This window comes from Balaenoptera physalus (assembly GCF_965194825.1).
Source record: "Balaenoptera physalus genome assembly, chromosome: 12".
Taxonomy (NCBI): Eukaryota; Metazoa; Chordata; class Mammalia; order Artiodactyla; family Balaenopteridae; genus Balaenoptera; species Balaenoptera physalus.
This window is the reverse complement of record NC_138897.1, coordinates 84112358-84136660: the sequence shown is the minus strand read 5'-3', so window position 1 is coordinate 84136660 and position 24303 is coordinate 84112358. Positions and strand designations below refer to the sequence as shown.

The 24303-nt window shown below is 37.1% G+C and overlaps 1 protein-coding gene across 4 annotated transcripts in view; it reads left to right on the top strand.

Moving 5' to 3' along the window:
• The window catches only part of MED13L (mediator complex subunit 13L), a 313009-nt gene that overhangs the window by 230974 nt on the left and 57732 nt on the right, over positions 1-24303 (top strand). For all 4 annotated transcript variants that reach the window (XM_082416714.1, XM_082416716.1, XM_082416713.1 and 1 more), the window contains exons 5-11: positions 6905-7050; positions 9955-10149; positions 10517-10705; positions 14658-14823; positions 16746-16850; positions 21916-22647; positions 23430-23655. In XM_082416714.1, coding sequence (XP_082272840.1) covers positions 6905-7050; positions 9955-10149; positions 10517-10705; positions 14658-14823; positions 16746-16850; positions 21916-22647; positions 23430-23655 — 1759 coding nt within the window. The remainder of the gene's footprint in view (positions 1-6904; positions 7051-9954; positions 10150-10516; positions 10706-14657; positions 14824-16745; positions 16851-21915; positions 22648-23429; positions 23656-24303) is intronic.

Here is a 24303-nt window from a genome sequence, read left to right as displayed (position 1 = left end):
TTTATTTTATCACTGGCTGCGTTGGGTCTTCGTTGCTGCGCGCGAGCTTTCTCTAGTTGCAGCGAGCGGGGGCTACTCTTCGTTGCGGTGCATGGGCTTCTCATTGCGGTGGCTTCTCTTGTTGTGGAGCACGGGCTCTAGGCGCGTGGGCTTCAGTAGTTATGGCACGCGGGCCCAGTAGTTGTGGCTTGCGGGCTCTAGAACGCAGGCTCAGTAGTTGTGGCGCATGGGCTTAGTTGCTCCGCAGCATGTGGGATCTTCCTGGACCAGGGCTCAAACCCGTGTCCCCTGCACTGGCAGGCAGATTCTTAACCACTGCACCACCAGGGAAGTCCAAGTTTTGATTTTGTTAATCATTTCTATTGCCTCTCTTCTTCCCCCCGCTAAGTTTTTGTGTTTTTGTCATTATTTTCATCCTTCTATTTCCATTGAGTTGACTGTTTTTTGTTGTCTCCCTGTCCAACTTCTTGATTTAAAAACTTATCTCACTTATTTTAAGACTTGCTTTTAGGCATATAAGGATATAAATTACTCTCAAAGCACTGCATCTCTCAGATTTTGACGTGTATTACTTTTGTTGTCATTCAGTTTAAAAAATTTTTTGATTTCCATTGTGATTTCCTCTGTAACCCATGATTTATTTAGGGAGTACATATTCAAGTTTCCAAACAAAGGGATTTTACTTTAACCTTTATTTTTTAAACTGTTGATTTCTAACTGAATTGCACTGTGATTAAAGAATGTATAGTCTGTGTGATATCAATTCTTTGAAATTTAGGACTTGTCTCGTATCCTAGTTCCCAGTCCTTTCTTGTACATCTTCCATGTGTCCTTGGAAAGAGAATAGATTATTTCTTGAAAGCCAACATATATATTTAAGTTTGTATATTTTTGTCTTTTTTTTTTTTTTTTGGTACTCTGAATAATTTGCTTATTAAATACTGAGAAAAGTGTGTTAAAATATTTATCAAAGATTTATAAGTTTCTCCTTGTAATTCTACCATTTTTTTCTTTATATATTTCTAAGTTATGTTGCATACCATATGGCTGTGTACTTACACACTCAGGATTGTTTAAATTTCTTATTGGATTCCTCTGTTTATTATTCTGTAATGATGAACCTAAGTTTTAAAAATATTTTGTTTATTGCTGTTTCTATACCAGCTTTATTTTTATTTGGATTTACGTGGAATATCATTTTCTACTCTTTTTTTTTTTGGTGTGGTTTGATTTTGTATGTCTTGTGTAAGCATTATATAGATGGATTTATTATTTTTCAGCCATTCTGATGATCTTTATCTTTTTGATAGGCAGAGAGGGAACAAATTATATCCGTATTTCCAAATTCATCTTACAGTTGTCTTCATTTTCACTATGATGCAGCCATTAAAATGTTTTTAAATTTTTTTAAATTTCCTTTTTTAATCAACTATACTCTAATAAAAATTTTTTTAAAGAATAAATGCTTTAAAAATTTCCTTTTTTAAATTTCCTTTCCTTTTAAAAAGGAAATATCTCTAATTCAATATCTTTGCACATATAATTTTCTTAAGATTCAAACCTCAGTTTAAATGCTCCCCCTTCTTTCAGAGAAATTTTTCTCTTGACCTATTCCTTTTTAAAACAGCACTCCCATTATTTTATATCTTAGTATATTTATTATTTATTTCTTTTTTCTTTTTTATTTCTTTTATAACACAAAAGTTATTTATAGACAGGTTATTTAGTGATATTAGTATTAATACTACTATTATACTAATCATTTTATTTACATGTTGATTATTTGATCTTAGTCAATAGAGGGAGAAAGATAAAGGAGCCCTAAAGGAGTAACATGCTCAAGTGAAGAGCAAGTAAAGAGGTAGAAATAAAGACTACTCAGGAGTGGCAGAGAATGAGAATGGGAGTACTTTTAGAGAGAATAGGAAATCTGTAATCCTCTAGGACTCTGGGGAAGAGTGAGGTAAGTGTAACTACACACATGTTTAAGGCAAAAAGGAGGTTAAATGAAGAATTGCCTACATCAGACCTTATTTACTGAGTAAAGAGGGGAGAATAAACGGAGCTGAGAACGCTGGAATATTTGTTAAGTGGAGCACCCTAAAAGAACAGGGGTTAGGCTCCAACTTTAGTTAGGGTGAAATTGCAATGTGTATTCATTTGAATAGTACCTTCTGGTCCATGGCAGTAGGGGGTTAATAGAAATGATGCAGGGAGTGACTTAAGTTACGAAGTATGTGGTCATGCTGGTGATGGAATGTATTATACAGGGCGAAGGTAGCATTGACCTAAGGTAGAAACATCAAAGGTAGAAACATCATGAATGCACTGTGAACACCATGTTAAGAGGGGGACCTGAATTCTTATTCCAGCTGTGCTCTAAACTATTGTGTAACTTTGGGCACAGGTTTGCCTTCCCCCGAATTAGAAAGGGGTTGAGCCTGATCATCTCTAAAGCCCTTTTCAATTTTCAGGTGATGAGAGTGTATGAAATAGATGGAGTTGAGTGATTAAAGGTTCAGGTAAAAGTGGGTAATGGGTGAGAAGAAGCAAGAACATGTATGAAGCTTGTAATAAGTTTTACCTCCTAACTTTGTAATAAATGTTACAAAGTTCATTGTAATCAATGAACTTGTTTTCAGTGTTCATTCACAATTCTTTTTTTTTTTAATTGTATTTGTTTGTTTGTTTATTTATTTATTTTTGGCTGTGTTGGGTCTTCGTTTCTGTGCGAGGGCTTTTTCCACTTGCGGCGAGGGGGGAGCCACTCTTCATCGCGGTGTGCGGGCCTCTCACTGTCGCGGCCTCTCCCGTTGCGGAGCACAGGCTCCAGATGCGCAGGCTCAGTAGTTGTGGCTCACGGGCTTAGTTGCTCCGCGGCATGTGGGATCTTCCCAGACCAGGGCTCGAACCCGTGTCCCCTGCATTGGCAGGCAGATTCCCAACCACTGCACCACCAGGGAAGCCGTTCATTCGCAATTCTGATCTCATTTACCTAAATAAAAATATAAGTTGGTAGAGATAGAAAGTAGTATTCTCATTTATAGACAATCTAGCTAGAGGAAAGATCACTAAATTTCAAGTCTAATTCCAGCTGTGTTTCTAAGAATGGCATTTGCAAGCCACAGTTTTTATCCTTATTTTCTCATCTATAAATTAGGTGGGTTGACTTCTGTATCATACTGCCTGAATTTTACTTTTAGGCAGGTTTCTAGGTCAGGGTAATATGGTAGTTGTTATGTATCTGCATTTTATAAAGACATTTGACATATTAATCTTTTAGATTGTCCTTTGTAGACAAGAAATAGTAAATGTGTGACAGCACTTGGGAGAATTTGCAACTTGGGAATTACCTCATAAAATGACACAGGATTCTTTCCTCAGTATAGTCTTTTTCACCGTTTTTAGCAATGACATGGATAAAGATATTGATGGCTTGCTGATTAAATATCCTATATGCTGGATAACAGAATCAAAATCAAAGATGATCTCAGCAGGCTCCAACTAAGAGCCAAATGTGGCGAGATGAAACGCTGTGGATTCCTCTAGTTGGGCCAGCAAGCACACTGCACAAGATGAGAGGCAGGGGCTTCCTTCAGATCTTGCCTCCATTACTTCTGTGTGACACGTGGCCCCACATGCAAAAAGTATAAAAGAATATTGTGAATTCTTTCTTTATCCTGGAGTCATGCCACTTCATTCCCCAAAGGCAACCAAAATTATTAGGTTTTTAAGTGTATACTCTCTGAGAAATTGTATGCCAGGGTAAGCAAATTGTGTGTGCATCCATTTTCCTCCCCACTTTCCCATTTTTATACAAATGGGAGTATATTATTCACGGCTGTTTTGTACCTTGTTTTTTCCTTATCTTTATGAGTTTATGTTGGAGGTTTTTATGTATCCTGATTATTTTCTTTTAAGTGGTTGCACAGTATTATTTTGTAGGGATGTATCATGGTTTAGTTAACCAGTCCTTCACTAATGGGCATTTTGGCTGTTTTAGTCTTTATTACAAGCAATGCTGTAGTTAATAACGGAACAATAGTTTTATCTGTGGAGTAAAGTCTTAGAAGTGGTATTGCTAGGTCAGAGGAGAATTCCACTCTCTCGTGTCAGAGTTGTCCTCCTTGCCCTCTTGTTTCATGTAATATTAGAGAAAAATAAATTTTATAGCTGGAAAAAGGTTTATGTACCATGAAGTTCAGTGATTCTCAAAGTGTGGTCCGTGGGCTAGGAGTAGCAGCAGCAGCGTCACTGAGAACTTGGTAGAAATGTAGCTTCTTGGGGCCCATCCTGGACCTTCTGAATTATTACTTCTGGGGGGCCCAGCAATTTGTGCCAGCAGCTGATTTTACATATGAGGAAACTATGATCAGAACAGTGAAGTAACATACCAAACATTATATAGTTACTGGTGGCTTCTGTTGTATTTCACCCATAACTTGCTCTTTTTCTTGGGTAGTTTTGTCTCTTTTAAAAAACATGTTGTGTTTTTAAAGTTATCAATATAAAAATAGGTCATTGATTCACTTCCTACCTTTTTCATTTGTGCTTCTCTGTGTCTTTTGGGACATAGCAAATTCAGATGAATGCTATTTTGAGGTTTTTATCACGATTCTTTAGACTTAGCTGACTTTTAAAACCAAACCTTAAATTGGCTCCCTGCTATTTTTTACATGCAAGACTTTTGGTTGTCTCAGGGGTGACCTCTGACTTCTTTTCCAGACTCCTTTCCCGTCATGTCATGTCTCTCCTCCTTTTAGAATTTCTAAGCTATATCCTGTTCTCACTGCGTCTACTCCTTGCCTCATATTTCCTCTCTTTCTTTTCTCTCTACACTGAAATCAGACTTTCATTTGATTTCATCTTCTTGAAGCATTTGGATCTTCCAAATTGAAAAAATTAGTATCCTTTAGCCTTCCCATAGCATTTTGGGTTTTCTATTTCTATATTTGTGCTTGGCTTTATTTTGTTAATATGCATTTATATCAATCTTTTGTTAGTTTATATGCTCCTTGAGGACAAGGATCGTATTTTATTTATTGTCACTTCAGGCTTCTTGCACCATTCTCCTCACTTACTGGTTGATAGACAAATGTTGGTTGCATTTGTGTTCAGTGCAATGAGAACATACTCTGGGCTGTACTCACTCAGTATCTGTAACTCTAACCAGTTGTCTTATAAATATTCTGATGACTGCATAGGATAGTAGGCACAATAGGGATAAGTCAGCTCCAACTCCTCCACTGAATTTTCCAAATGGAAAATTACAAATCAACAATCAGTTGATCTATATTTTGGTGTTCTTATGTGCCTGGCGTAATGTTGTGCATGGAGGATGATATGTTTTCAGTGTCATTTCCATAAATAAAGGACAGCACATTTTTACTATTGATACTGCTTTATACCTATATACATTTAAATTACATGCATTGTTCCTCTTTGTGAACTTGAAACTTAGATGTATGGTGTTAAGGAGATGTTTAAATTTTTCAAAATTCTTAACAAAATTTTAGTTGCTATCTTAAGATTAAGATACTCTGTTGTGGGCGAAGATCCCACATGCCGCAGAGCAGCTGGGCCCGTGCGCCACAAATACTGAGCCTGCGCATCTGGAGCCTGTGCTCCGCGACAAGAGAGGCCACGACAGTGAGAGGCCCGCGCACCGCAATGAAGAGTGGCCCCCGCTCGCCGCAACTAGAGAAAGCCCACGCACAGAGGCGAAGACCCAACACATCCAAAAATAAATAAATAAACAAATAAATTTTTTTTAAAAAAGATACTTTGTTGTGCTAAATACCCAAATATCAAGACTAGGTGTTTCCTATTGACGAAGCTTCACATTCTAGTAAAATACAAAATTTTCTCAGATCATCTCAACATACTTGTCAAGGAAGAATATATATGCTTCACTGTGGGATAGAGTGAAAATTTTATCATTTTTATTTCAGTTTTTCTGTAAAGCATTATAATTTTATACTTAAATTTTAATTTTTTGAGTAGTACTCAAAGTACACTTTATAATATTTTAGAGAACTTTTGAAAAGAAGGAAATGTTGGAGATGAGTTTTTAAATGGTGGTTGCCTGGAATACAGTGATTTTGGTTCATCAGGCAAATGTTCTTATAAGCTGTCTTGAGAAATGGAGATGTTATGGGTGGCTTAGGGCCAAAGTTAACAACTTTGAAAGAATGTGCCACTATATTAATTTTGAAATTATTTTTCTCCAAGACACATCATTTTTTATCAATTTTTAGCTAACTGTGTGGAAAATGGAGAAGTGGAATGCTTTTAATAAAATTTTGTGATCAGAGGTAAATTGTAAAAATTAAATATAATAGATTACCAGCCCATTTAGAGGCTCATATTACCTTAGCAGTTGTATATGGGGAATTTACATACAGCAGGGTTGTTGATTGCTGTTTTTAGATCAATAATTTTAACATTGTTGTAACATTGTAAGCTTGTAAATTTGATCTTATTGTTATGTCATACCAAACATATGCAAAACTCTTTTGTCATTGTTCTAGAGTCATTTAAAAGGCAGTTCAGATAGTAATACATGAGAAGGTAGAAAAATGTTATGATTTTTCTTCTGTCCTTAGGAGTTTATAGTGGCATGGGAGACTTTATGCAAAGGAAACAGAAAGCATTCTGCACAATAGCTTTCAATTTCAGAGTGGAACATAACTAATTTTTCTATTTATCTGGCATCTTTAATTTAGTTTGTCAAGTTATTGTTATTTGTCCACAGTCAACTAAAAGTTTGTGCTTATTAATATCATCAGGGGCAGGCTTTGCTGGATGGTAATAAGGTAAAGCTGTGTCACATCTGTAGTTCCTGTCTCTAGCACCTGTTTCCTACCAAAATGTAGAGCTGAGTTTCTCATTTTTTCTATTTTAGTGAGCATTTGTCCTGTGCTTTCACATTCTTTCTTCATGGGGAAAGTAATGTATGCACAAGTGTGGAGATTGCCCAACATCAGCCAATTTATTTGATCAATGAGGAGCATATACACATGGCTCAGTCTTCACCTGCACCATTTCAAGGTAAGTAAAAGATGATGTCCCTGCTCTCCACCCCTCCCCACCAAGTGGATAGCCACCTTTCCCAGTAACGTTTTACAGAATGAGATACTGTCTTGAATAGTTAAGCTAAGCAATAAGGATCGATTTCTGAAGAAGAAAGAGAAGACCACAAGTAAGTGATAATAGCTTGCTAGTTTTTTACTGAAAGCTTCTCACATACGACATGGTCTTATGCGTATTGAGGAATAAAATGTGGAGAATTTCCTTTATATCAAAAAAGGATTAATAAGTATTTGAAAAATATAATCCAATGTGTAATTGACAAATATTATAAATTAAAGGTTTTCATTGTCCCATGGTTTTAGGAATGTAATGACTTACAGAAAATTACTGTTAAACTTTGTACTATTTGAAATTTCAACCAAAATCAAATTTCTAGAGTTGTGTAGTATGTAGTTTCTTCATTGATATTAATATCTTATTTTCTTTTAATTATAGACTACATTGTTTGTAGGTATTTGGTTGTAATTTAACTTACATTCATATTTTCATTAGTTCTCAACTAATCACCTGGATATCACCAAAATAATGCTTTGTCCCTTTTTCTCTAGATGTGCATTCTAAAGCTTTGGTTTTGTGTTTGGAATTCATAATTTTCTATGGATAACTCTTTTTAAATGTTATAATATTAAATTGAACCATATAGAAATATCTTTTTTAGTTCAATCTAATTTATCAGTTCTAGCGATGTCTGGTTGAAACAGTCTTAGTATATCACAAAATGTAATTTAAAAAATTTTTTTAATAAAATTGACAAGTATTTTTATTGATATAATAGTTTGTCAAATGAGTGTTTAGCCTGCATATTATTTATGATGGCTTTTTGGTTTCCTATAAATTATTCTGATTTAATTTGACGAAAGCATCTTTTTCTTACCTTAAAGATTATTAAGTTTTTTTTAAGGTAGAAAAGAACATTGAACCTCATGTAATTGTGTCCTGATTATTGCCTACATTTTCCTCCATCTTGCAACACATTTTAAGCTATCTACTTTATTATTCTGTAGTTTTTGGATGTTTTATGTATGAACTGCTATGTAATTCGAAACGACCCAATTCTCAAACCGTACACTTAAGAGTTGTACAGTATGTGCATATTTTAAAACTGTGTTATTTAAATACTGTGTCAGGATTATTTAAATACCGTGTTTCCTTCTTCTAGAGTCATTTAAAAGGCAGTTCAGATAGTAATACATGAGATTATTTAAATACTATGTTTCCTTGACTCTGAAAGTGAGGATCATCTGACTTTAGATTTTTTAAATTAATTTATTAATTTATTTATTTATTAATTAATTTATTTTTTGGCGTTGGGTCTTCGTTGCTGTGCGCGGGCTTTCTCTAGTTGTGGCGAGCGGGGGCTACTCTTTGTTGCGGTGCGTGGACTTCTCATTGCCGTGGCTTCTCTTTGTTGCGGAGCACGGGCTCTAGGCACGCAAGCTGCTGTAGTTGTGGCACACGAGCTTAGTTGCTCCGCGGCATATGAGATCTTCCTGGACCAGGGCTCGAACCCGTGTCCCCTGCATTGGCAGGAGGATTCTTAACCACTGTGCCACCAGGGAAGTCCCTGACTTTAGATTTTGTCAAGCAAAATAAAAGCATTTACTTATGATAATAACAGAGGGCATTACTAGTCATGAGGAAAGATAGTATTGGCAATACCAGGTCCCTATAGACTACTTATTTTAAATCTTAATGGTTTCTTACTAATACCTTGAATCATGGAAGACTTTGTGGGGCATTATCCTGCCTCTTTCCCGTGATTGGTGCGGAGAAGGTACATTCTTAGGGCAGGTGTTGGCATATAGATAATTATAGTGAACATAATTAACCATATTGGTGTGGAGATTTCCAAGAAGTGTTAAAACAGGAAAATTGCCCTTGATTATGTGTGTTGGTTAGATCACTATTTTTATCCCATTTGGATCAGTACGGAACAGCAGAAAGGCAACACGAAATATGTGATGTCTACAGCCATCTCTGTCTTGATTGATGTGATACATCATCCAGCTGTTAAAAAGATAAAGCCATCCCCAAAAAAGGACCTCCCAGTTAATGCCTATGCTGAGATTTTTTTATAAATCAGGATTAAGGAAAAGTGACCTTTATCCCCAGAAAAGTGTTATTCGGAAGGTCACAATACTCACCATGAGACTAAGAACTGGCTGAGTTATACAGTATTACATTAACTACATTTTTGTGTCTAGCTCAGTGAAAATGACATCAAGGTCAAACAGTGAAAGAATAAGAGAGAGGGACTTTGAGTCCTTTACTTCGCGTAAAATAAATTTTATTTAGAGTTGTTTAATCAGCAGACCTCCAAAACAGTCATAATTGAAATTATACATAACATTATGTTTCAGACTTGGTCCATTAAGACTTTCCTGCTACTAGATGTTTTATGTATATATTATTTTAAAATTACCTCAAATATTTAGGAAGTCTCAGGAAACATAGGAAGAATGTTCAAGTCCTAGACTGGTTTTGGGGTATGTGTATTGAATGGTCTTCTTCTGTCATGGAAGATTCAGTATTCACATTGTATAAGCTATTACCAAACAGATGTTTATATGCTTTAACGTATAGATAGTTTATATATTGTGTGTTGATATAGCTGTCAGACAGTGTTATACCTCCCCCATTTGATTTCCTTCAAAAATTGATTTGAGTTGAGAGGCATATAAATAAGAAGTACTAAAATGAGAAGGTTTTAAAAATTACACTTTAAAAGGAGTTAGGAAATAAAGAGCAATATACATTAAGTGATACTATGCTTCACCCTAAAAATTACCATACATGTAGCATTACACTTAAGCAGGAATTATTACTGTGATCTGTAACATATGTTTCTCCTCTCTGCTTTAGTACTGGTAAGTCCTTATGGCTTAAATGGCACGCTAACAGGCCAAGCATACAAGATGTCAGACCCAGCCACCCGTAAGTTGATTGAGGAATGGCAGTATTTCTACCCAATGGTGCTGAAAAAGAAAGAAGAATTGAAAGAAGAGGAGGAGTTGGGGTATGATGATGATTTCCCCGTGGCAGTAGAAGTAATTGTTGGTAAGAGAAAATATTTTGCCTGAAGAACTTAATTCTATCTTCTTCATCTTCCTTAATTTAAAAAGATAATCATTGAGATTCATCAAAAATAATCTCCGTAATTTTCCCATCTTTTTGAATTCTCTTGACACGGTGGTATTTGCTGAGTAGTTATCTTGCCTGAAGCACCAATGGTCCCCGTATTCCAAATGCTATTATGATAATGTTGGAACACATGTTTAAATAGCTATTAACTTATGAAAGGACGAAACCTATCACTTTTGGCAGTACCCTAGTGAGTTTTGACTCTGACCACTGGAATAATGAATTTGGCGGTTGAATGTGAACTTTTTCTCAGGCCTGGTGCTCTCTCTCTCTTTCCTCACAGGTGGTGTTCGGATGGTTTATCCTTCAGCTTTTGTTTTGATCTCTCAGAATGACCTCCCAGTTCCTCAGAGTGTTGCTGGTACCGGAGGCCATATTACAGTTGGGCAGCAGGGACTTGGTAGTGTGAAGGACCCAAGTAACTGTGGGATGCCACTCACCCCGCCCACCTCTCCAGAACAGGCTGTCATAGGTGAGTACAGTCCGGGTGTGGATCTCTTCCTGGGTGGAAGAGATCCCAGAAAATCATGTAGTTCCCTTGCCATGGAACAGATGAGAAAACACATTGAGAAATTCCTGGTGGAAGAGATGGAGATAGAGTAATGTGGGGATTCTACAAAATGGAGAAGGAAAATTGTAAACAAACAGAATTTATGAGCTTCAGAATTTTAATTGTGCCTGTATTAGTCTTTACTCCAATTACACAGTTTAATTGTTTCTCGTAAGTTCTCCACGTGCATCTGCTCTTTTATACTGATGTGGGTGCATTTAGGAGACAAGATGTGAGTTGCTTTTCTTTCTTTTTTTTTAAAAAAAAAAAAAACAACAAATGGAAAATACTAAATCAGAGAATAGTTGATGCCTTTGCCCAGTTGGCTGTTGCCAGCCAGTGACAAGTCTTGGATGAATTCTCTTTCCTTATTATATTATAAAGTTAGTCTAACATCCAGGATCTCTGAATAAATGCCTTGTCCTTTCAATAATCTGTCTACAGTAATGACAAGTATTAATTACATTTGAAAAATTTGTCAATTTCAACATTCTTCCTTCTTGGAAAAATACAGAAATTGTTTAATTTGGGAGAATGTTGCCTTCTTTGTTGAGTAGTATATATCCTATATTAACTTTTTTGTTGTTGTAGTTGACTTCATTTTAATTGAAAATCTAGTCACTAAGAAAAGGATACTCATCATACTTGAGCTGAAATGAGATTAATTATAGGTATTTAATGTGGGCCGTGTTGGCAGGAGCATCAGAGTAGATAAAGCCTTGGCCGCTAAACTCTGAAAACAGACTGTCAGGCATGATACACGCTCATCATGTGGTAATTTTCGTGAGGGTTAGATAAGACAGGTTTTCAGAGTTTCTAGCGTAGCGCTTGGCATGTAATGGCATCCAGTAAATGTTCATGGTTACATAATATATTGGGGAAAAGTATAGACTTTGTGATTGAATCTAATTTTAAAACCTAGCTGTAGTTTCTACTAGGTGAGTGACCTTATTTAATTCTCATACTTGCTCTGAACACCAGTTTCCTCTGTTAAATACTATATAGTTTCCAGGGTTATTATGCATATTAGATCATGTACTTGACAGTGCTTGGTAAACAATAAAGCAGTATACAAACAGTAGTGTAAGAAATTCAAAGCAGTGCTCAAAACTCCAGTTTCAGCACACAGTATTAAGTTATCTGGAAGGAATTACTCAGATACTGTGTGGGAGACAGAAATGGACAACACGTAGCCTTTGGGTTTTTTGGGGGGTGGGGTGGGGTGGGGGAAGGGTTTGGCTGTGCCACGTGGCTTGCGGAATCTTAGTTCCTCTGACAGGGATCGAACTCCTGCCCCTTGGAGTGGAAGCGTGGAGTCCTAGCCACTGGACCACCAGGGAAGTCCCTAGCCTTTGTTTTTAAGAGCCTTGTAGTTGCTAAGATGGTGAAAAAATGTACTACGTCTGGCTCTAATACGGTAGAGCAGAGAATTTGGATGATCTCTTATGAAAGGATTTGCCATCAATCAGTTTTTATTGAAACTACTTTAAACTGAAAAAGCGTAAAAATACTTGTACAGTTTTTTTATAATAATATTATAGAGAAGATATATTAATAAAAAGTCTAGAATTATCAGTATTTTGAAAAATGTTAATCATATTTCATATCAAAGTTTGGATTTGGATTTTTAACAGTTAAACTTATGCCAACTTATGTAGTATTTGTTTTTGTTTTGCCTGGTACTTAGTGAAATTTGTGTTCATCTTAAAACTGAAGGCCTGCTGTGTGCATGATGCCTTGACCTTTGATCAGTTTAGAACTCTAAATCCATAATTCAGAAAAAAGAAGTTTGGGGACTTCCTTGGCGGTCCAATGGTTAGGACTCTGTGCTTCCACTTCAGGGGGCACGGGTTCGATCCCTGGTCTGGGAACTAAGATCCCACATGCCGTGTGGGGCAAAAAAAAAAGAGAGAGAGAAAACCTAAAAAAAAGAGAAGAAGTTGTTTTGTTATGGTGGGTTTCAAGTGTGTACTTTGTAACCATAGATATTCATATTTCTTCCCTTCTAACTCTGTGTATGTCATTGTGCTAGGCCCTGGGTAAATAAATCTCTTGATGCCTCCTCATTCCCAAAAACAAACAAAAAAAACTAAATAAAAGTGACTGATATATTTGTCATAAAATTAATTTGTCCAAGTTTATACATCATAATAACGTTGACTTACAGCTTAGGACTCCTAATACTCCATCAGCAAGAGCCCTGCTCAACCTTGTCACTCTGCACTTGACTGATGTTGAGCACTGCCGTGTTTTCCTAGACATAGGACAAAGTGGGCTACTTTGCCCCTTAAAATGGCCAGGAGTCTCATAGATTAGCATGGATTCTCGGAGGGCCAAACAGTTCTGCCTCGTGTGGATAGGTACATCAGCTTGCGTTTTCTGTTTATGGAGATAATTGTGAGAAGAAACATTCAATATGCATTCAGCAGCATGGAGTACAGTTCTCATTTAATTCCATATAAGGTCTAACTCACATTTTAGTTAAATCATTAAAAGCTGCTGAAAAGCATTAACCCAACTTTAATCAGAAAAGATTCTGTGGCTTGCTTTCCCCATGCCCTCTCCTGTTTTCGTCATAAATAATTCCCTTATGATACCATGGATTTACGATCTGTTTGGCTGTATTGAAGGGTGTTTGGGGGCAAAGGGCTATGTTATCTACTTCTGTTCGTTTCTTCACTTTGCCTAGTTTTATAATAGGCATTTGAAAATCCACTGTAAAATCAAAATGATTTATTTTGTACCATGAACCAAGTCAGAGAACTTTTCAGATAAAGGTAGCAATGAAAGATCAAATTTCTTGTCTCCGTTAATTTATCTCATTTGTATTATAACAGTACTTTTCTGGGGAACAAGTTTCTGTTTCTAAGAATGTAAGCATTGGGGTTTGTTTTTTCTTTCTTTTTTTAAAAAATAGAGCTGAGACTAACCATTCAACTCATATAATGGTTGTTTTGCAGTGATACCAAGAATATTAGTTTGTGATATAAGGTTGTTTCTTTCTTTTTCACACGAGAGTGGAGGCCTTTCAGAGCGCTTAAAATTGATTATTTCAATCAAGATGTTTTGCATCGTAGTTCTATCAAGAGTAAAACCCACAATATGTTTATGAACTCAAATAGATAAAAGTAGTTGAATCAGAATTTAATACTGGAAATTGACTTCAGTATTTGTCTTGTATGAGACGGAAGTAGTAAAATACTTATAACCAATAACTAATATTATCAGCAATTATAGTAGACATAGTAGAAAATGGATTACAATACCAAGTACAGTTGGAAAAACTAAGTGGAGTTATTAGAGAGAAACCAGTGAATTTTTAATCCTCTGATATAAAATGTTGGGTCAACTTCTTTCAGTGTTTTAGTATTAAGCTTTCATAAGTAGTGTCAGGCATAAGGATGAACAGTTCCATACACAGATTTGAGATTTGACCTTCTTAAGAATTTCTTTCTCCTACCCAGGTCACTGCGTGCAGATGTTACACAGCCATTTAGCTACATGAGCATAAAGCTCCCTCTACTGTTTTGTTACTGCATTGGGCTTTAAAAATTCAAACAACCCATGCATGTTTATAGCTTTAATATTGTCATGTTTGAATCCTCCCATGTAAGTTGTCTCCGATACCTGTGGAGTAGGAATGCCTCTGGATGGATATGCCATTGAGGGTATGTGAGTGTGAGTACTGATGCGATTGAAAGCCATACTGACGCAAATTTACTCATAGCTACAGATAGTGTTATTGTCAGGGGTAGCAGCAAAGCTACATGATCAGTTTCAACAATTAAATATTTATGTTAAATAAGCCAGCAGTCTGTGCACTAGGAGACCTTTTCAGAAAATTCTGACATTCCAAATTGTCTGTCTTTCCTAGGTGAGAGTGGATGGACGCAGAGTGCTGTCAGCCAGCTGGGTTCCCACGACGGGGGGACGATAACTGTGCACAGCCCGAAGAGGTCGGGCAAGATCCCTCCAAAGCTCCACAACCACATGGTCCACCGAGTGTGGAAGGAGTGCATCCTCAACAGAACGCAGCCCAAGTATGTTTTTTGCATTCTGTCTGGATGGTGGTTTAGTAACCATGTCTTTTATTACTACATGAAGAGGATCAATCACATTGTGCTCTTGTGTGACCAAACCCTGAGGGGGTCACTGGATTGTTAGTTCATCTTTTTGAACATAATAGGGTAAAATTCAAAACAAAGATGTTAAAATAATTTGACTATCCAGGAAAAATTTGAAGTTCCTGATCATCTCAAGATTGTCATGGTGTTCATCTGACATTTTTTAGCACAGCTGGCTCAGAGATTCACTCTGAGTGTCAGGACAGTAATTGTGGGTTTGGTTTTTCCCTGTATACCTACTAATGAATGTTTCCTGTTTACAAAGGGAAATGACCTTCTTTGCCATGTTTTCTATTATACATTAGCCTCATGCTTTAATTGACAATGCATTTCTGAACTGAACTGATGACAATTAGAGGGGTATGTAGTAGCTGCTGTGCTTCTGTTTGTTGACTTGGGGAAATTCTTTTCTTCCCCTACCCAACTTCCCTTCCTTGCCCCACCTCCCTACCGTCCATCCCCTCTGACCTCCCTCCTTCCTTAACATATTTTTGGAAAAGAAGAGGAATTGATTCTAAGAAGAGATGGCTGGTGATTATTTTAATTGCATGAATGATAATGTCAAACAGTAGTCAGTAAATACTATTTCACTTATCAAGATTTACATAAACATATTCAGCATATTTTCACATCTGTTTTGATATGACTGAGATGTCCAACTTTTTGACTGATACAGGTAAACAAAAGAGTCTTCATTCTCTGGAGCAGAATAAATATGGACATTCTTGTCAGTAATTCCTAAGAACTCATTTAGAAGCCAATTAAGTGTTTCTTCAGTGACTGCTATTCAAAGCTTTATATACACAATTAAAACCTGTCCTTTGGACCTAGCTTTTAGCAAATTCCTACTATATATTTATTTCCCAAATAGTTGGCTCTAGAATAGGCTACTAAAGAAGATTTAGTAGAAAAAAATCTAAAATAATTGCAATGGGAAATCATATGTCAAGTTCTAGATTTAAAAGATATCTCTATTCACTTTAAAATGATCCTTTCCTTTAGAATTATTGGTACAGATATTTTCACGTATGTCTGCAATGCCTAGACAATTTCCATGTTAACATTTTCTTTTTCTTTTCCTTTTATTTACCATCTTTGATTTTTATCACCACTAACCTTTCCACCAAGTCTAACAAATCAGAGCCCTTCTATCAGCAGCACCGAACAGGGAAGTGAGACACCCAGAAAGGCAGGGGAGGGTGGAGAGCAAGCGAAGTCCTTGCAGAGCCATCAGTGAAACACTTTGCAATATCAGCTATAGCAAAATCAACAGTACAGAAATACTGCGCACTGTTCTTATTTATGCAGTAGTAGACATCTACTTTTTGCTACCAATTATTAGTGACATGCAGGAGATATTTTTGATTCTTGTGTTTTAGTTCACATCACTCGTGTGGAGTGCTGCCCTTAAATGCTAGTAAATATAGGTGTTTTAAGAGTGATTTAAACAGTCTGGGGGTATATAATTCATAGATGCTGTGAAAAGATAATTTTTTAAAATCTAGGTTATTTCTGCAGAATTTAGGTGACTTTTTAAAAAACAACAGATAATAGTGCCGGGTAGTGTTTTAATTGCTATGTGTACCACCCATGTTAAAATGTATATTAAACTTAAATAAAAATATTTGGAATCCTGACTCTTCTAGGGCATGGCAGTAGTAGTTGCCTTTCCCACACCCGCAACCTCCCACCTTGAGTTGCTCTCAATCGTCTATCAGCAAGATACCATTATTGTGTAAAATGTATTCATGTCTTTCTAACATTCCCCCCCCCCCCCCCCGCAGAGGTATGGATATTATCTAATGTTTACACAAGCCACATTATTTAACCTTTTTTAGGAGGAGCCAGATGTCAACTCCAACTCTTGAAGAAGAGCCTGCTAACAGTCCTGCTACTTGGGATTTTGTGGATCCAACCCAAAGAGTCAGCTGTTCTTGCTCTAGGTGGGTAGGGGCCAAGGCGGAACAGTATGATAGAACATTTTGTTGGTTGTCTCCTGGACTCTCAGACCACTTCTTCTACATCATTTTGCTTTATTATTTATGTATTTATTTATTTTAAAATTTTTATTATTTTTAAAATATTTATTTATTTGGCTACGCCAGGTCTTAGTTGCGGCATGCGGGATCTTCGTTGCGCCTTGCGGGGTCTTTAGTTGAGGCATGTGAACTCTTAGTTGCGGCATGCGGGATTAGTTCCCTGGCCAGGGATCGAACCCGGGCCCCCTGCATTGGGAGCGCGGAATCCTAACCATTGGACCACCAGGGAAGTCCCTGCTTTGTTTGGTTTTAAATCTTCTGCTTCCAGTGATGGAAAAAAGCTTGGTGTTTTTCTTCTATGCAGATGCTACAGTTTTATTGTCGGGACTCAGAATGAGCCTTTTTAGACAACTGGCCCTGTTACCAAATTGCTCCCACAGATTTCTTCAGGATAACTTCTTCAGAACTGAAAGCATCAGTTTGACAAGACAATCTCTTGCCATTTAACTGAGTTTATTTAATTACTCTTAATTATGAAGTTGAGATAAATATCAAGCAGGTTGGCTTGAATTAATAGGATTTGGATTAAATAGACCTTTCATAGAAAATTTTTGTTGTTGGTGCTCGTGTTTTTTTGGTGACTGAAGTAGGTATGTGGTAATAACACCTGCTGAAAGCTAAAATTGTTGCTCATTCATTTAGATATTTGAATAGAAACCCAAATTATTTTCTGTAGAAAATTTTTGCACTCCTCATTTATATTCCCTTGACTTATCACTCCTTGTGGTAATAGAGAATCTTATTGTCACAGATTTTCATGGGGGTTCTTAAATTTCTTAAGTGTATATCAGCCTTACCCACCTCCCCTGCCAGCTCAGCTGACTGTAGGAGCATGTGGTGATGATTATTCACTTAGTGAGCAACTTAGAGTATCTTTGCTTCCATTTGATACTGCTCAATACTTAGGTCAGTTGAGATAAGTGTACTTGGAAGATGGCCATTCATTTCTCTAGTTTAGATCACGGGGTTCTTAATGTGGCACATATGAATAGGCTTTGGGCTAGGGAGGCGGTCATGATGCCCGAGAATCTCTGCAAACACACACACACACACGTGTGCACATTTGTGTTTGTATACTTAGGCAGCAGTTTTGACAGCTTCTTCCTATTCCCCCGTCCCTATAAATTGATTCTCTTTTATCAAGCTCTGCCTTGGTAGTCAGCTTTTTGTTGAGATGCTGTAAGTACTTTATGAAACTCTTTGATTGATTTTTCAAGGAGGATGTTTTCAATGATAGTATTTGCTCATTAAGGGTCCTCTTTCTGAGCACGTGAGAATCTCTCTAGTCTCAGGACAGGTGTGGTATACCAGCTGAATACCTGGTTTACTTTCATCTCTAGGCCATTGTAAATTGTGTGACAAAAAGTATTTTCCTGTTAACAGTGACTTCTAAACAGCTTACAGCCAAGTTATGGTCCACCTTTAGAAAGTACATAGGATAAAAATTTTAGTGTATTTAACTTCACTTGTGCCTTCATTTTATTTTTCCTGCTCTTTTCCTTAATCTAGATTTTTTTCACTTTTTAAAAATAACTTTTTTACTGATTTCTATCACATTTTTATTTACTACCTTGCATTATTTTTACCTGAAGTGTAAATAAACAAATAACACTTTTTCTTCTGTCCTCCGGAGTTATTGCTCTATTTCCTCACCAAATTCTTATACCCTTCAGGTCTTATTTGTAGATATGCATTCTATTCCATTGACTTCTAAATGTTTATCTTTAGACCTGACTTCTTACATGTACTCTATTCTTGTATTTTGGGGAGTGCTTTTAAGATAAACCCTTAATATCGATATACCTGTTTCCTCACAAACCAGGTACCCGATTGCAGTCATTTTTGTCGCAGTTTTCCCCTTCTCAGCCTAGAAACTTTATCATTTATTTATTTTTCTTAATTGTCTAGATCAATTTTATCATTGCATTTCACAATGATTTCCTTTGAAATGTCTGTTATAGTCATTCTACTTTCCTTATTCTTTTAGTCATCATGTGTTTCTACACTATTTGGCCCTGCCTCTGATTTCCTTCCCATTAAGGCCAAACCACTCATATAGTTAGCCTTCTGAGCCCACTCTTCCTGCTGCCTGCTTCAATGAGGTCCCTTACCTGTTCACAGATTTGCAGTGATGGTCTCTTACTTACTGGTGTATCCCTTACTCTAACCATTCCACAATGTAGTTGAGTTGTTAAATGCAATTGAAAAAAAATGACGTTATAAGATTATCCACTTTGCGCACACACACACACACACACTGTATTTTATTTTTACAAGAGATAAATAGACTGACACCAAGCATTGTACATGGATGACCACAACAAAAGCAACAATGATTGCAATTACCAAACATGAAACACACTCATACTATGTCATAATATTGACATTCAGTCCAGTAATCCTCCACTGTAACAGCTCCTTTACTTTGTAGTGAAAATTGATTTTTATATTCTTTGCCTCTGAGTCCTTGTGGGATTTTTTCTTTTTTTAAAAAATTCAAACAGAAAGTCACAAAAATTATACTCATCCTCATCAGTTCACTCAGTCCCATGTAATTAATTTTTTTTTCATCTTGATCTTTTGTTAGCACTTTTATGAGTTCATCAGTTTTTCATTAGAGTTCTGAAAATGCTTATTCATTCAGTTCAGCAGTACAGTCAGTTACCAGAAACCTGTACTTGTCAGAGTCTTTTCCATGAATTTCCTGAAGATGAAACCCTTTTATAAGAACATATTTACAAAAGCATCAGAGTACACCCAGAACTGTCTGTAAATGACAAAAGACTTAAAAATGACCACGGTTAAAGATTTGATGAAACTTCATAATAATGCAGTTGACAAGAAAATTAGTTATTTCTGAGATATACATTTTAAAGTAAAAAAAAAAAAATTCTTTGGACTCTCTTCTTGGATCTAGGGATTTATACTATTAATCAAATTAGGAAAAAGATTTTGACCATTATTTCTGAACCTCCTTCCTGCATTAGGAGACTCCAATTACAAGAACATTAACCTACTTGAAGTTGTCTTACAGTTCACTGATGCTTGCAATCCTCTTGCTGCTCCTCTGCCTTCTCCTTTGACATTTTTTGTTGCTACGTCGTCAAGTTCACAAGTACTTTGTTCTGTAATCTGCTGTTAATCCTATCCGATGAATTTGTTGTTTCAAAAAAAAAAAAAAAAAGATTATCCACTTTGCAAAAAGTCCTTACTTTGAAGAGGCTACTATAAAGTATCTATCAAAGGACTGGTGTGGTTAAATGCTCTCTGAGAAAATCCAAATCAAAAAGTTTTATGTGAAAGACTTTTAGAGCCTAGGTCTTAAAGTAAGCACCCTTAGAAGGTATTGAGATAATTGAGATATTTTCAGATGAGACATTCGTCTCTTACTGTGGAACTTTGCCCTGGAGATTTAAAGTCCAATTTTTGCCTTATTGACAATAGCCTTATGCACAGACAACCTTCTTCAAAGTCAGGATTTTTTTTTTTTTTTTTAAAGTGTAGCAAAGACTTTGGCAAGAGTGTTTTCAGATTATCTACTGCAGGATTACCGAACCCATTATGGAATGGTCCCTTCCTCACACTATTTAACGGCCTTATGGGGCAGTGTGGCCATCCTGCTGTCCCACTAAACCAACCCATTATGCCACACAAATCCATTTTACTTCCCACTAGGACATTGTTTAGTGCAATGCAACAGTAATTTAATGCCACCCTAGTGGCCTCAGAGAGGTACTGATACACCAGCAGGAGAGCTTACATTTTTCCTGGGAGTGATTTATATATTGGGAGGAATTGGCTGACCTGCTATATAACTTTTTTGCACAGATTAAACCTTAGGATCATCTAGTGGGCCCTTACTGAGCAATTTCTCACACCCATGCTTGCCAAGAAGTGTGTTAGGATGTGAGCAGACTTGCTATTCCTGCTTAGATAGTACAGATGCATTTGTATGTGTGTGTTGTTTTAATATTCACTCACAACCTTCTTCTTCTGTCTCATTTTAACATGTTTCTGTAAGATCCAAAGTTGTCTTTTAGCCCTTCTTTCTTGGATAATAGTAGCATATAAGGTTCCTAGTATATTTATCCTATTAAATATTCTTATTTATTTATTTATTTATTTTTTGCCTGCTTTGGGTCTTTGTTGCTGCACGCGAGCTTTCTCTAGTTGCAGCGAGTGGGGGCTACTCTTTGTTGTGGTGCGCGGGCTTCCCATTGCGGTGGCTTCTCTTGTTGCGGAGCACAGGCTCTAGGGCGCGCGGGCTTCAGTAGTCGTGGCGCATGGGCTTAGTTGCTCCTCGGCATGTGGGATCTTCCCGGACCAGAGATCGAACCCGTGTCTCCTGCACTGGCAGGCGGATTCTCAACCACTGGGCCACGAGGGAAGTCCCCCTATTAAATATTCTTAAAACTGACCCTTAGTTTCACACTTTGGGGGAGAGTTGCATAGTTATCTTATTCCTGATTTACAACACTATAAGCTTTTATAAACCATCCTTTTTTTTTTTTTTTTTGATAAGCCATTCTATATTGGAGTTAGTAGAGTGTTGTAAAATAGAAATCAGAAGCTTTTTTTTTGGTTCTTTTTTTGACAGATGATCTCATTACTGTTGGTTTTAAAATGCAATATGAATAGATTGTCTGAGGCCCTCACCAAATTTGAAAGATTTGGGGATTTTCAAATTAGTATTTTTGTAGAGGTTAGCAGCATATTAATTAATGTTTCTTAAGTTCATCTCTTATCTACTTAACTTGTATGTAATTGGTTCATCATTTTCTGTCAGGGTGTGTTGCAGTTTTTAGTCATTATCAATATATTTAACACCCAGAGTCCATTTAGATGTATTATTGCATATAATGTGTGCTTAAAAAGACATAACCTTGTTAGAGGCATCTCTTTTGTAATTAGAATGATGCAGTTATTTTCATCTGTGTATTTACGGACTTCATTTTAATTCTCATTTCAGGCATAAACTTTTAAAACGTTGTGCAGTAGGACCCAGTCGACCTCCCACAATATCACAACCAGGGTTCAGTGCAGGACCATCATCATCTTCATCTTTACCACCTCCTGCTTCTTCTAAGCACAAAACAACAGAAAGACAGGAAAAGGGAGACAAGTTGCAAAAGAGACCCTTGATACCATTTCACCATCGGCCCCCTGTGGCCGAAGAGTTATGCATGGAGCAAGACCCCCCAGGACAGAAGCCTGGCCTGGCGGGGATAGAATCCTCCTTGGAGGTGGCGAGCAGTAGGAAGTATGACAAGCAAGTGGCCGTGCCTTCCAGAAACACAAGCAAGCAAATGAATCTGAATCCTATGGATTCACCTCATTCCCCTATTTCCCCTCTGCCGCCAACACTCAGCCCTCAGCCACGAGGTCAGGAAACGGAGAACTTGGACCCACCATCTGTCCCTGTGAATCCAGCTCTCTATGGAAACGGGCTAGAACTCCAGCAGTTGTCTACTCTGGATGACAGAACTGTCCTCGTAGGCCAAAGACTGCCTCTGATGGCAGAGGTCAGTGAGACCGCCTTATATTGTGGGATTAGGCCCTCGAACCCAGAGTCATCAGATAAGTGGTGGCATAGTTATCATCTCCCATCCGTTGATGATGCTGAGTTCCGGCCTCCAGAGCTCCAGGGTGAGAGATGTGATGCCAAAATGGAGGTAAACTCAGAGAGCACTGCATTGCAAAGGTAAGGTGACTCTCCACCCCATCCACCTGATCACCCATCAGAAGGTCAAGGCCGTAGGTTCCCAAGAATCGGGGCCTTCAGATCCAAAATTGAAGAGGCCTTTCTTCACCATTCTAGACTCTGCATTTGGAAAATGTTTAAAAGTCAAATGCTTTATCCATTGTGAGGTTTAACACACATGTCATTATTTAAATGCTGGCATAAAAAGGTTTCACTTTATTTTTGACCTGCTGTTTGTTAATCAAAGAATATAGCTTTATGGGACCTTCCATACTGCGGTCAGTGCCCTCTTTGTATGTTGACACTTTTAAGGAAGGCTTTGCATGCATTCAGGTATGTATCACACATCTAGTAATAATACTTCAGAGTGCTTTTGAGCTATCCATTATTCTAAACAGTGTACACAGATTATCTCATTTAATTTTCACCACAACTGTATTGCTACCTTAATTTCATAGCTGAGAAAGAAACTAGGGTCATGCAGTTAGTAAGTGACACAGGTGGAATTTGAACCTGGACAGTCTGTTGTCAGAGCCCACCTATGCTCTTAAGTGGAATCCATGGAGTCAGAGACAAAAGTATATGTTCTTGATAAAAGCTACTGAGATTTATTTAATTGTGAATACAATCTCTAAAATACACTTGTAGGTGAATTTTTAGGTGTTTTTTTTTAAAGTTTAGTTTAAGCTTTACAAAGGCTTTAAATCATTAAATGTTGCTTAAAAAAAAAATCTAATCTTTTTATGTTTCTTGCTTAAATTGTCATTTGTTTTCTGTTTCAGACTCTTAGCACAACCTAACAAACGGTTTAAAATCTGGCAAGACAAGCAGCCCCAGATGCAGCCACTCCACTTCCTTGACCCATTGCCTCTATCACAACAACCTGGAGACAGTTTGGGAGAAGTCAATGACCCGTACACCTTTGAGGACGGTGACATAAAATACATCTTCACAGCGAACAAAAAATGCAAACAAGGGACAGAGAAAGATTCCCTGAAAAAGAATAAGGTACCATTTAACATAGAGAGAGTCCAGCCTGGTGTGGGTTTCAGTCTATGTCAGTACAACACATGTGGGAAGACTTTGGAGGCAGAATGTTTGAGATAGTCTTGCCTGATTGCTCTGTCCCCATATTCATGCTCTTGGTACTATTGTATCGAACAGCGTATTGTTCCTTTTTATGTCATGGCTCACCTTTGTTCAAAAGTCAGCCGAACATAAATGAAGCCTCATATTTTCCGGGCTATAGCTTGTACAGTGCATGTTTCCTCTCATATGCTAATTCTTGTTGGCCTATGCTCCCTGCTTATTTCTTTTTAATTATTATTCCAAAATACCCAAAATGTAAGAAAAAATCTTGGTAACAATACTGTTTATTGAGCGCTCACTGTGTTTACTGTGCTAAGCGCTTTACCTCTATGTCTCTCTGAATTAATACCAACACCACTCCAAGACTGTGTCAGTATAATTTTACTGGTTCCATTGTCATAAAAATGAGTACTGTGGGTGTCTGCTGTCTTTAGCCTTAAGTTTTAAAACATTCTAAAATACTGGGCCATTTAAAGAGGTATTCTTAAGAATAGAGGAAGTAAGACAAAAGAGACCAGTATAGTTCAGGAGAATACTTCTTAGAGTCCTTTACAGAGATCTGTCTAG